Source organism: Geotrypetes seraphini, chromosome 3 (assembly GCF_902459505.1).
Source record: "Geotrypetes seraphini chromosome 3, aGeoSer1.1, whole genome shotgun sequence".
NCBI classification, from domain to species: Eukaryota; Metazoa; Chordata; class Amphibia; order Gymnophiona; family Dermophiidae; genus Geotrypetes; species Geotrypetes seraphini.
In genome coordinates this window covers 351,118,304-351,131,629 of record NC_047086.1, presented here as the reverse complement: position 1 = coordinate 351,131,629, position 13,326 = coordinate 351,118,304, and the positions used below count along the sequence as shown (strand labels likewise).

Sequence of the window (13,326 nt, the reverse complement as noted above, 5' to 3'; positions counted from 1 at the left end):
CGGCAGTTGGAACCCAAGCACAGTACCGGGTAAAGCTTTGGATTCTCGCCCAGAAATAGCTAAGAAGAAAAAAAAAAAAAATAATAATTTAAATTGAATCAGGTTGGGCAGACTGGATGGACCATTCGGGTCTTTATCTGCCGTCATCTACTATGTTACTATGTTACTCATAGAAACATAGAAATAGACGGCAGATAAGGGCCCACGGCCCATCTAGTCTGCCCACCTTAATGTCCCTCCCCTACCTTTGCCCTGTGAATAGATCCCATATGCCGATCCCATTTGGCCTTAAAATCAGGCACGCTGCTGGCCTCAATCACCTGTAGTGGAAGACTATTCCAGCGATCAACCACTCTTTCAGTGAAAAAGAATTTCCTGGTGTCACCTCGTAGTTTCCCGCCCCTGATTTTCAACGGATGTCCTCTTGTTGTCGTGGGACCCTTGAAAAAGAAGATATCTTCCTCCGCCTCGATGCGGCCCGTAAGATACTTGAACGTCTCGATCATGTCCCCCCTCTCTCTGCGCTCCTCGAGCGAGTATAGCTGTAATTTGTCAAGCCGTTTTTCGTATGGTAGATCCTTGAGTCCCGAGACCATCCGGGTGGCCATTCTTTGCACCGACTCCAGTCTCAGCACATCCTTGCGATAATGCGGCCTCCAGAATTGCACACAGTATTCCAGGTGGGGCCTCACCATGGATCTATACAATGGCATAATGACTTCCGCCTTATGACTGACGAAACCCCTTTGTATGCAGCCCATGATTTGTCTTGCTTTGGACGAAGCCTGCTCCACTTGATTGGCAGACTTCATGTCCTCACTGACGATTACCCCCAAGTCTCGTTCTGCAACCGTTTTTGCTAGGATCTCGCCATTAAGGGTATAAGACTTGCATGGATTCTGGCTGCCCAGGTGCATAACTTTGCATTTTTTGGCATTGAAGTTGAGTTGCCATGTCCTAGACCATCGCTCCAGTAGGAGTAGGTCATGCATCATGTTGTCGGGCACTGAATCTTCGTCTGTTGTGCATTTGCCCACTACATTACTCAGTTTGGCGTCATCGGCGAATAATGTTATTTTACCTCGAAGCCCTTCTGCCAAGTCTCTTATAAAGATGTTGAATAGGATTGGGCCCAAGACTGAGCCCTGTGGTACTCCACTAATCACCTCCGTCATTTCGGAGGGGGTGCCGTCCCCCAGTGATCGCTGACTCCCTCACACAGCCATAAAAATTTGAATAAAAATGTACATGCCTACCTCTGGAACATCAGCACCTGGCATAGGAAAGCCTGGTAGAGCTGCACAGAGGTGGCTTAAGTAGTCTGGGGGGTTGGGCTAGTAAACCATAGAGAGGAAGACCCAGGCTCATAAGCCACTCTAACCACTGCATTCATGGTGGAAAATGTGAGCCCACCCAAACCTCCCTCTACTGACATATAAGTGGCACCTGCAGCCATAAGGTCTATTGGGGTTGTAGACAGGTGGGTATAGTGGGTTTGGGGGGGGCTCACCCTGACTTGCAAGGGAGTTGTGGTGAGATGTTATTGTGGCACCCTTTTTGTGAAGTTCACAGCAGTGCTCTGTAAGGTGCCCCACTACTCTGTTATCATGTCTGTCTGGCCAGATTATCACTTTGCTGGCCCTTCTCATGTCCAAAAGGTCTTGTTTTAGGTGTTTGGGACTTGGACAATTTTTTGGGATGAGAATGCGATATAAAGATAGACGACTTGTTAGTCTGGATGATCAAACGGCTGAAGTATTATTAGACTATTTTCAGAAAATATATTTTGGACAAATTTTTCATGAATGGACTTTAGACGCTGCCGACTTTGGGCGACTAGTGCCCTAGGCCCACAATGGACTAACTTTTTTTTTTTTATTATGCCCCTCCAAGTAGCTTTCTGTCTCTGGAGGGTTCACAATATATATAAATAAATAACTGGGATTTGAATTTGGTCTCTTGGTTTAAAGTCCACAGCAATGGAGGGGGCAGGGTGTGGCGCAGTGGTTAAAGCTACAGCCTCAGCCCCCTGAGGTTGTGGGTTCAAACCCACGCTACTCCTTGTGACCTTGGGCAAGTCACTTAATATCCCCCATTGCCCCAGGTACATTAGATAGATTGTGAGCCCGCAAGGGAAAAACTGCTTGAGTACCTGAATAAATTGCATGTAAACCATTCTGAGCTCCCACTGGGAGAACGGTATAGAAAATTGAATAAATAAATAATCACTAAGCTATTCTTCAGACTTGCTTTCTGCTTTGCTAAGAATGCCCATATTACATGAACCTGTCATAAAGACTGGTATTCCCTTTCAGTTTTACTTTCAGGGGAAAGGGACGAGAGCCACTGGGGGATTAAGGAGGCATCATGATTCAATCCCTCCAGAGGTCGGCTTCTCAATTCAGAGCACTTTTTTGTATCCTGGATGTGACTGAAACAGGTCTAACTTAGGACAACTTTTTTAAGTTTGGACATTTCTTCCTGTTTGGAAACTGCTGTTGGACATCCTGATTTTGGGCCTTCCTTAGTCCACCCAAAACATGCCCTTCTGCCACTTGGATGTCCCTTTTCTGCCTTTGCAAAATTGGGATTTGGACATTTCAAGCACATCCATCCATATACTTCGAGAATAAGACCAAAGTAACATAGTAAATGTCACACAGAAACATGATGGCAGATAAAAGTCAAATGGCCCATCTAGTCTGCCCATCCGCAGTAACCATTATTTCTTTCTCTCTCCGAGAGATCCCACATGCCTATCCCAGGCCCTCCTGAATTCAGACACAGTCTCTGTCTCTAACACCTCTTATGGGAGACTGTTCTATGCATCTACCACCCTTTCTGTAAAAAAGTATTTCCTTAGATTACTCCGCAGCCTATCACCTCTTAACTTCATCCTATACCCTCTCATTCCAGTTTCCTTTCAAATGAGAGACTCGACTCATGTGCATTTACATTACATCGGTATTTAGGGATAGATTCACAAAACTCACCTATCCGATCCGTGGGCGATCCGTGGCTGAGTCTTCCTGGGCAACCGATTCACAAAGCGTCTTCAAGCAAACTGCAGCGATTAGAGGCACGCCCCACAGCGACCCCAGAGCGATCTTGATGCATGCGCAGACCATCTTCTTTGCCTGTAGATGGTCTGCGCATGCGCTGGCTCTCTGCATAAGTGAGATCAAAACAGGGGGGGGGAAGGGGACTTTAATGGAACAAAACACACTTCTGAAAAAAGAGTAGAGATAGAAACAGGGACTCCTGGCATTCTAAGAACAGCCCTGTGAAGACAAAAAGCAAAAACGAAACACGCTGCACCCGGAACAGAACACGCTTTTAACCTGAGGGGTTAAAACCATGGGCTTGATGGGCGGCAAAGAGGAAGGGCAGAGTTTTTGCACAAGGGAGATGTTTTATTTCAGTCGGAAAGAATGCGAGTGACTGGTCCTCAGCAGTCGCTTCTTTTTTGATCAGCCAGCCAAGTCGGCTTTCCTGAATTTGCTTAGTGAATTGCTGCCTTCCTACTTTTGCATGCCATTTCCCCTCATTTGCATGTGCGGATCGGGAGGAAGCTTAGTGAATCTGTTTGGGGGTCACAAACTGGTCGGGACACCATCGGTAAGCTTAGTGAATCTAGGCCTTAAACATCTATCATATCTCCCCTCTCCCGCCTTTCCTCAAAAGTATACAGATTGAAATCTTTAAGTCTGTCACCATATGGGCATCAATACCTCCTTTTTCCTACTAGCCCAGGGATCTCAAAGTCCATCCTTGAGGGCCGCAATCCAGTCAAGTTTTCAGGATTTCCCCAATGAATATGTATTGAAAGCCATGCATACACACAGATCTCATGCATATTAATTGGGGAAATCCTGAAAACCCAACTAGATTGTGGCCCTCAAGGAGGGACTTTGAGACCCCTGTACTAGCCATAACTCTCCCTATGCAACCTAGCATCCTTCTAGCTTTCGCCGTCACCTTTTCAACCTGTTTGCCAACCTTACGATCATCACATACAATCACACCCAAGTCCCATTCTTCTGTCGTGCACATAAAATTCTTCACCCCTAAACTATACCGTTCCCTTGGGTTTTTGCAACCAAAATGCATGACCTTGCATTTCTTACCATTAAATTTTAGCTGCCAAATTTCAGACCATTCTTTCAAGCTTCGCCAGGTCTTTCTTCATCATATCTCTCCTCTCCCGTCTTTCCTCCAAAGTATACAGATTGAGATCTTTAAGTCTGTCCCCCTACGCCTTATGATGAAGATCACATGTCGGCAGATGAAGACCTGTAAAGTCCATCTGTTCTGCCTATCATTACATTACTTTATTTTTATATTCCATCTTCATCAATTCTGGTTTGAGGAGGATCACACAATGAAAAGAATCCAGAACCAATCTTCCAGGAATTACAATATACATAATACAAAGTAAAACAATTATAATAATTCTTTTAATTCATTTCCACAATATACCTCAAAAATATATGATAGATTAACTGATTTAATCCACCTAGAATAGTATATTGCGGTATTTTCCATTTATTTATTTTATTACTTATATACCACTTATATCCTAAGTACATTCAGGTACTTTATCATATTTCCCTATCTGTCCCAGTGGGCTCAAACTATCTAGTGTACTTGGGGCAATGAGGGGATTAAGTGACTTGCCCAGGGTCATAAGAAGCAGTGCAGGATTTGAACCCACAACCTCTAACCACTGCACCATATCTTCTAACCACTGTATCATATCTCTTCTATCACTTCTTTCCTCCAGGGTATACGTATTCAAGCCTCTTCTCATACATCCCCCGGCACAATCCAAATATCATTTCTGTCACCTTCCTCTGGACCGCTTCAAGCCTTCTCTTACATCCTTAGTAAGGTACGGCCTCCAAAACTGAACACAATAGTTCAAGTGTAGCCTCTCCAATGACTAAAACAGGGGCATCAACACTTCTTTTTCTGCTGGCAATTTCTTTCTTTATGCAGTCCAGCATCCTTCTGACTATGGCTACCGTTTTGTCATATTGTTTTGCAGCCTTGATATCCTCGGACATTATCATGCCCTGTCCATACATATCAACTTCTCACCCCCAAGCATATACAGCTTCTTTGGATTTTTAATCTCTAAGTGCATCACTGATTCAGGCAGCCTGTTCCAGGCATATGGTACAGCAAGAAAGAAGGGACGGAGTCTGGAGTTGGCAGTGAAGAAGGGTACAGGTAAGAGGGGCTTGCCCAATGAATGGAGTTCACGGGGAGGAGCATGGGGGGAGATAAGTGAAGAGAGATATTGGGGGGCTTCAGCAAGAGGAGTTTTGCAACTGTATTCGGATTAAATCCTGTATAAAGGTGTCCAACTTGTGTGGAGCTACTGGGACTGACAGTGGTAGTTCCTGCTTTTTAAATAAAGTCTCTTTCATCAAGTTGTCTTGAGGTAATTTTATACAATCTTTAGGCCACTCTTTGTAGTCTAGAGCTTCCATTAGTTCTGCTCAGGGCTCTTGTTTATGATTCCATACTGAAAATAAAGCTTCTCCCATTTGTCTGATAAATCTTCTAAAAGACTTTCAGAAGGAGACCTCCTATAAGGAGATGGATCAGAAGATATCATAATATTCCTCTGCAGAAAACTGAAGAATGAGGAGATAAGTCAGAATCAAATTTCCGAGATGAAGAAGGTCAAGGAGGTGTATCCTGAGATGAACATCGAGGCATGCATCAATGGGAGCAGTCAGAGGAACTCCAAAAATGGAACAAAGAACTATGCTCTCTGGATGAAGAAGCAGGTTTCTGAACTTGTGCTTCCCAATTCAGGAACAATTTTTGCGATTTGATTTGGTCTACTAAATTGATTTGATTCACTTTTCCCACCCAAACGTCCTGGCGGGTTTATTTTGTAGCCTCTTCACCCCCTCTACACCACAGCGCCAACATGGGGTTGGAGAGGGCAAAGGGGAGTGAACAAAATAAACAAAAAAAAACCCCAAAACCTTTTCCTCTCTCTATTAGGTCCAATCTCACGCTCGCTGTCTAAAACCAGCTCTGGAAGGATACACATTTCAAATCTGACATATTGTAATCACAAAATAAAATTATTTTCTACCTTTTGTTGTCTGGTCATTTTATTATTCAAATCATGTTGGTCCCATGCTCTAGTTTCTGTTTGTTTTCTGTTAACTTGCTCGTCAGGTTCTCATGCCCATTTGACATTTTCTTCTTTCTGTTTGATCACCATTCATCTTCCATCTCTGTACCTTCCCTTCCATTACCATATCCAACATTTCTGTTTCTTTCCCACTGTCTACCATCTCTCTCACCCTTCCTTGTGCCCTGGGTCAAACCTCCTTATTCCCCTCCATGCAACATCTCTTCCTTCCATTATCATGTGCAATATTTCTTTCTCTCTCCCTGCCCTCCACCCTATGTCCAGCATTTCTCCCTTTCTCTTCTCCATGCATGTCACCCTCCCCTCCACCATATGTAGGATTTCTCCCTCTCACACCTTCCTCTCCTCCACCCCATGTCCCAACAGTTCTTCCTCTCCATGTGCAGCAGCTTCCTTCCCTCCCATCCCCCTGAGCAGCTTTCCAGCCCTCCTATTCCCCTGTGCAGCACATTCTAACCGACCCCCTTCCCCTCCCCAGGCCTTCTAAAGTAGCAGCAGTGGTGGCAGTGGCTGGCTGGCAGGAGGCAGTGCAGTGAACAGGCTGCTCGTGCCTGCCCTACCAGAGCTTCCCTCTGCCAAACCATCAGTGATACAGCAGAGGGAAGGCCCCGGCGGAACAGGCCAGGAGTAATCTGTTCAGAGTGCTGCCTCTGCTGGCTGGAAACTGCCGTTGCTGCTGCTTTAGGAGGCCCAGAGGTATGTCAGGAAGTTGAAGGACTCACTAAATCGATGAGTCCGATTTTTTTAGAAAACAAATAGATTCGAACTGATTGAATGACGTGAATTGATATGAATCGGCAAATCAGGCAGTACTACTCTGAACAGGAGTGTCAATGGTGTGGTGTCCGAGAATGGTCCTTTGATGAAAATTTTGGGCAGGACTTGGACTGGACTGAGAATGGATACACTAGAGCAGGCATTTGCACTGTGTGTGACTGCAGCATCTCAGCAAGCTCCTTCTGAAGTAGTTTTTGAAGCTCATTTTGCAGAGATGGCACTGGCACCGATGTTGCATGCAATACAGAAGGTGCAGGCATCAACAGGTGTTGAGGCGTTAGTGACCTCGATGTCAAAGCACGCCTTAGAGGAGACACCAACTGAAATGATGGCGACCTAGTCTCAGTGCACCTATGCTTCAGGTTATCCAATGGGGTCAATGCCTGGGAGGAAGCTGATACACATCTAGAAGGGGACAAGCGTTTGTGCTTTTTAGCTTTTTTACAAACTTCTCCCAGAAGCAGCATTGATGAATCAGAAGCAGCCCCAACTGTCAATGCCCCCAATACAAGTGTTGATGCTGGAGGTGTAGGATGCTGAATGGTCGATGTTAGAGTTAGCAGATATCCTCAAAGTACCCGCAGAACTGAAAATTTTTCATATTGTAACTGTCTGACCTTCAGCGACTTCTTCTGCAGCTTAGAGCAGAGTTGGCACAAAGTATCACGGTGCTTGGGATCAAGTCACTGGACATACCAGTTGTGTGGGTCAGTAGCCGAAAAGGTCCACTGGCACTGAGAGCACTATTTGAAGCCACTTAGAGGTTGGGACATTGAGGGGAACACGGCCGACTCAAGATCAAAGGAGTCTATGGTTTGGGGAGGTCAAGAAGATCACAAACCAAAAAAGGCTCAATGCTCCTGGCTTGAAAATAGGTTGAGGAGAGCCTGAGGGCCCCAAAAACCAAATCTGTCAAAAAACAAATATTTTTCCACTGGAACTGAAGAAAAAGATAATAAAGAAAAAAATATGACGAAAACAGAACAGTAAGGCATAAAAATGTGAAAAAGTTTTACGCACTTGGAGAAACTCCAAAAGAACAGCTTCTCAGTTCCGCGGAAAACGGTCCTGCGAGTTGGGTGGGAAGGCACTGGCGTATGCGCGGTATAGGCGGTCCTCAAAAGACTTACAACCTTTTGACTGTCCGTATCGGGCTCCGTGGATGACGTCACCCACGTGCTGCCTGCTTGTCTTCAGATAACTTTCTGCTACTTTAGGCTTCCAGCTCTATTGGAAAGAATATCTACTGGGGCTATAATGCAACAATTCTTCATTAGCACATATTTAAGGTGTCCCTCTGTCTCCTGTTGAGCAATGTCATTAAAGTGAACATTCTTGGCTGGAGACCACAGACTGTGGATCCCTCTGGAAGTCTGTACATTCTGAGTCTGGCCAGTAGGTGTCACTGCTGAATAATGGCCAATGTTTATAATCCTTTTTATTATTTATTACACAGAATCTCTTACTGAGCGCAGTTTCGCATCACAGAAAGGGTTGGATCTGGCTATCAATTTGCTACTACAGCTTTCAACACCTACTGGCTGGACAAAATCCACATATTTCATACTGTGCCTATTTGTTTTGAAAAGGCATTTGCATGACAGATGCACAGTAAAACACATCTTGTTTTGTCCCTGTAGCATAAAAACATCTGTTTTAACAAGTTTACCTATTAGGATCTTTTGTAAAATACAGTAAGAAGATGACATCTGTTATTGTACTTCAAGTTTCACAACAACAAAAAGCAGAATTACAAGAAGCATTGACCTGGCCTCATATTTTAATTCTTTTATTGATCCCTGAGGTCTCATATTGAACACAGGAGGAAATTCTCAAACTTCCGCATATCACTCCTAAGCCAGGGACAACGGAAAAGGGCTCAAGACAACAACAGGAAGGATGACAGCTGGCAGAACACCTACCTGACATTCTGCGTTGCAGTAAAATGCCTGCTTACATCTTCCACATTTTGACAACCCTTCTTTCCTTTAATAAAAAAAAAAAAATATATATATATATATATTTACAAGGTTTTAAGGATAACAAAATAAAAAGGTATTTTAAAATATTTGTTTTCTTTTAGCTAACTTTAGAGCCAGGTACTATTTTGAGGCCCAGGTACTATTTTGAGGCCCTCGGTATGTTTATCATAATCACAAAAGTAAAATAAAACAGTTTCTTGATCATATGTCTCTTTAGCTATAAATGACAATATTATTATTAAGACTTAGCAAAAAAGAAAGATTTATAAACTATAAAGAGTTTTACCTCATGCAAAATTGTCATTTCTTTAATAAGACATTAGCTATTTTTTCTGAGGCCCTTCAAGTACCTACAAATCCAAAATGTGGCCCTGCAAAGGGTTTGAGTTTGAGACCACTGCTTTAGAGCATGTTTACTAAAAGGTGTTCAGCCCTTAATGCCTGCTAACAGTGGTACTACATGATGGCATTAACGCATTCTGTGTTAACATGCATGTTAGGGAACTTTTCTGGAAGTATGGCATGGGCACGAAACATTTACGGTATTCTGTTATTGTGTTTTCTGTGGAACAATGAAAAGCACAATGGGCCTCAATGAACCAAGACAAATCTTTATTGACTGAATACGATCCATGTTTTGGCGCACTGCACCTGCATCAGGAATTTCCAAAAGTAAAAAAAAAAATTGCACAATCCCATGAGATAAATTACTAATTCGTTTGTCTAAAGTGACTAGAATAAAGAATAATATGCGAATCCTTGGTGCAGAGCCAAAAATGTGCGCGCACATATAGAAAAACTTGTGTGTATGATAGGCAATCCCATGAGTCTATAGTCGATTGTGAACGTGATGTGTACGTGTAAAGAAATGTATTGTGTTGCATGATTTTTCAGTGAAATAAAAAATGGAGTAAATGAATGATTCTGTGAGTCCAAGGATGCAAATAATCCATGCTGTGAAAAAAAAACCCCTACAACCCATGTGCGTTCTATGTAACATGCAATAACTGGATAACAACTGAGTTTACATGATCACTTAGCGTCTCCTACACAGGAGTCGTTAATTGCTCCCACATTAATACTCAGTTAATGTTAGCAATCACTATGCACTAATGACATTAGTGCACAACCAAGATAAAACAGCCTCAAAAAAAATTATGCATTAGAATCCATGTTAACTCAAAATCCCAATGCCCTTTAGTAAACATGCTCCTCTTATCATAGAAACATAATGGCAGATAAAGGCCAAATGGCCAATTTAGTCTGCCCATCTGCAGTAACCAATATCTCCTTCTCTCTCCGAGAGATCTCAAGTGCCTATCCCAGGCCCTCTTGAATTCAGACACAGTCTCTGTCTCCACCTCCTCTTCTGGGAGACTGTTCCAGGCATCTACCACCCTTTCTGTAAAAAAGTATTTCCTTACATTACTCCATAGCCTATCACCTCTTAACTTCATCCTATGCCCTCTCATTGCAGAGTTTCCTTTCAAATGAAAGAGACTCAACTCATACGCATACACCGTCATGCTGAAAGGAATCCATGCTTATGGCTCATAAAAGCAAATAAAATTAGAGGATATCATCCCTAGGCATAAATATACTGTTCCCCCAATGTCTTATTTTGACTATCGAATATGAACATTCCTCTCTTCAAAAGGGTGTCCATGTTTTTAGCTGTTGCAGACATAGAAGCCAGCTCTTTGGGTGCTTGAGCACCCCCCAAATTGGAAAAAACAAAAACCAAACTCATTGATTGTGACCAGGGAGAGGACATTTCCATTGGGTCTAGCACCCCCAATAATATTGAAAAGTTGGCTCCTATGGTTGCAGATGCAATACCTGTTTGGAATCTGAAACCATCTGCCACTCTTGTTGAACTAAGTTCCGATACTTCTTAAGAAAGATCCCTCTCTCTTAGTAAGGCTATAAGGTTCTTTCCCTTTTGTTTTTATTAATAGCTGCCATTATATGGACACGAAGAGATAGATATTCAGCTGTAGGCAGTGTTATTTCCAGATATCCAATGCCAGGCCACATCTAGGCACCAGCTCTAAATATCCAAGTTTATGCAGGCTCTCTCTTAAATGGTTAAGTGTGACGTTCAGCACTTTATTGTCTAAGCCAGTGGTTCCCAACCCTGTCCTGGAGGACCACCAGGCCAATCGGGTTTTCAGGCTAGCCCTAATGAATATGCATGAGAGAGATTTGCATATAATGGAAGTGGCAGGCATGCAAACCTGCTCCTTGCATATTCATTAGGGCTAGCCTGAAAACCCGATTGGCCTGGTGGTCCTCCAGGACAGGGTTGGGAGCCACTGGTCTAAGCGACATCACATAAAAATTGGACCACGCAACAGTCCTGTTTAGCTGCTAAATTTAGACAGTTTCCTGCTGAACAATGCCACTTAACTGAATAAATGCCAACTTTGCCTACAGACTGCCCACAAATTTGCCGGCTTTGAGATTAGTTGTCTGTGATAAATGGCCACCGAGTATCAGTGGATAAGAACATAAGAATAGCCTTACTGGGTCAGACCAATGGTCCATCAAGCCCAGTAGCCCATTCTCACGGTGGCCAATCCAGGTAACTAGCCCCAAACAAGTGATTCAACCAGCCCAGGAGCCATTTCTGGATGGTTAAATTGCATCAATCTCCTAATGTTTATGGCAGCTTTTATATAAATAACCGATATTGACATATTGGTATGTTTATTAGGTTGGTTATTCCTTTTTGATATGGAGTTACCATATATACTCGAATATAAATCGAGATATCCTTTTTCCCCCCAACGAACCCCAAGGGGGGGGGGAGGAAAGGTTGACTCGAATATAAAAACTGAGGTTAGAAATTTGGGTTATCATGGCGAACCAATCTATAAAGACTGCTCACCCTCCCCATCAGCTATCTTGTAAGTCACTAAACATAACAAAAACATCTATGATGCATATATCCCAAAGCTAACATTCACAACAAGGCCCCTACATAGGAAACGCAACTGCAAGCAACCACAAATTTAAATGTGGACAAAAATCAAACAAACCTGAAGAAGCCATACGCTGTATGCAGTTCGACACCAGAGAAAGAGAAATAGCACTCTACACTTTGGACAATAAAATGAAATTTACTGTAAAACTGCATTTTCTGTTCATGAAATTAAAAATAAAATTATTTTTTTCTACCTTTGTTGTCTAGGCATTTTATTCATGTTTATCCCAGTTTCTGCTTTCTTCTGTCTTTTCTTAAATTTTCTTCAGTCTATCTGCCTCTTCTCTCCTCCCTGTCTTCTTCACTTCTCCATATTCATCTCTAAATTTAGCCTTCTTTCAATTTTCCTCCATATCTATCCAGGGCAGGATTAATTCATCGAGGGCCCCTAGGCACACAAGTACACTGGGCCCCCTGCCCCACCCCACCCCACCATACACCCAGGCAGAAACAGGAAGCTGCATCAGAGGGAAGCTTTGGGCAAGCAGCACCGCTTGCACAATTACAGTTCCTGTTGCCTTTCTTACCCACGATGCTTGCTTGTCTTACTTTCCATTGATGGGGGGGGGGCCGTGTTGCTGATCAGGGGGGAGGGGGGGCACGTTGCCAATCGATGCTGAAGGGTCCTATTGCCGTTTGGAAAAAAACAATGTTGATGCCCTCCTTCATCGGGCCCCCCTGACCATTTCAGGCCCTAGGCACGTGCCTACTTGGCCTATTGGTTAATCCTGCCCTGTATCTATCTGCTTCTACTTACAGCTTTCCATCTCTCTCATCCTATTATTCTCCAGGGTTTTGGTTTTTGCTCTCTCCTCTCTCCCCCCTCCTCTTCCAGCATCTTCTTTCTCTCTCTTTTCTCCTCTATTTTCATTCTTCTAACCAGTATCTCCTTTCTTGCCTCCTACATCCATCATATCCTCTCCCCTCTGTCCTCCAACATCTCATCTCGCTCTCTCTCTCTTCCTCCATCTCCATCCAAGATCTCTCCCCATCACCTTTTACCCTTTGCTTCTTCCGTCACTACCTATCTGGAGGTCTAGATGTGGGGACTGCAGTTGCGGGTCAGGGGCAGGCCCAACATGCGAGGCAGGCATCTGATTTCACCCAGTGACCGCGGCGACTGTCCATGCTGTTTGCCACCGGGAGGAGGGGAAGTGAGGAGTCAGCGGCACATCCTGATTGCAATCAGCCTGCCTTTGGTCCTGGTCCTGCTAAACTGGCTGGCAATGACAAAGCCAGAAGCCGTGTAGGCCTTCCCTCTTGACAAGTCACTACAGACTCTGCTGTCTCGATCCCACCCCCTCTGAAGTCCTCAGAATGGGCCTAAGGTACTCCACCATTCCCCCTTGAAGAGGGGCTGCACTGAGCATTTCTGAATCAGTACGCTCATCTCAGGACGGAGA

The 13,326-nt window shown here is 43.8% G+C and overlaps 1 protein-coding gene across 1 annotated transcript in view; it reads right to left on the bottom strand.

The window, feature by feature from the left end:
• The window catches only part of SMYD2 (SET and MYND domain containing 2), a 149,368-nt gene that overhangs the window by 114,326 nt on the left and 21,716 nt on the right, over positions 1–13,326 (bottom strand). Inside the window, exon 2 of the mRNA XM_033937613.1 lies at positions 8,878–8,941. Within this exon, the coding sequence (XP_033793504.1) occupies positions 8,878–8,941 (64 nt within the window). The remainder of the gene's footprint in view (positions 1–8,877; positions 8,942–13,326) is intronic.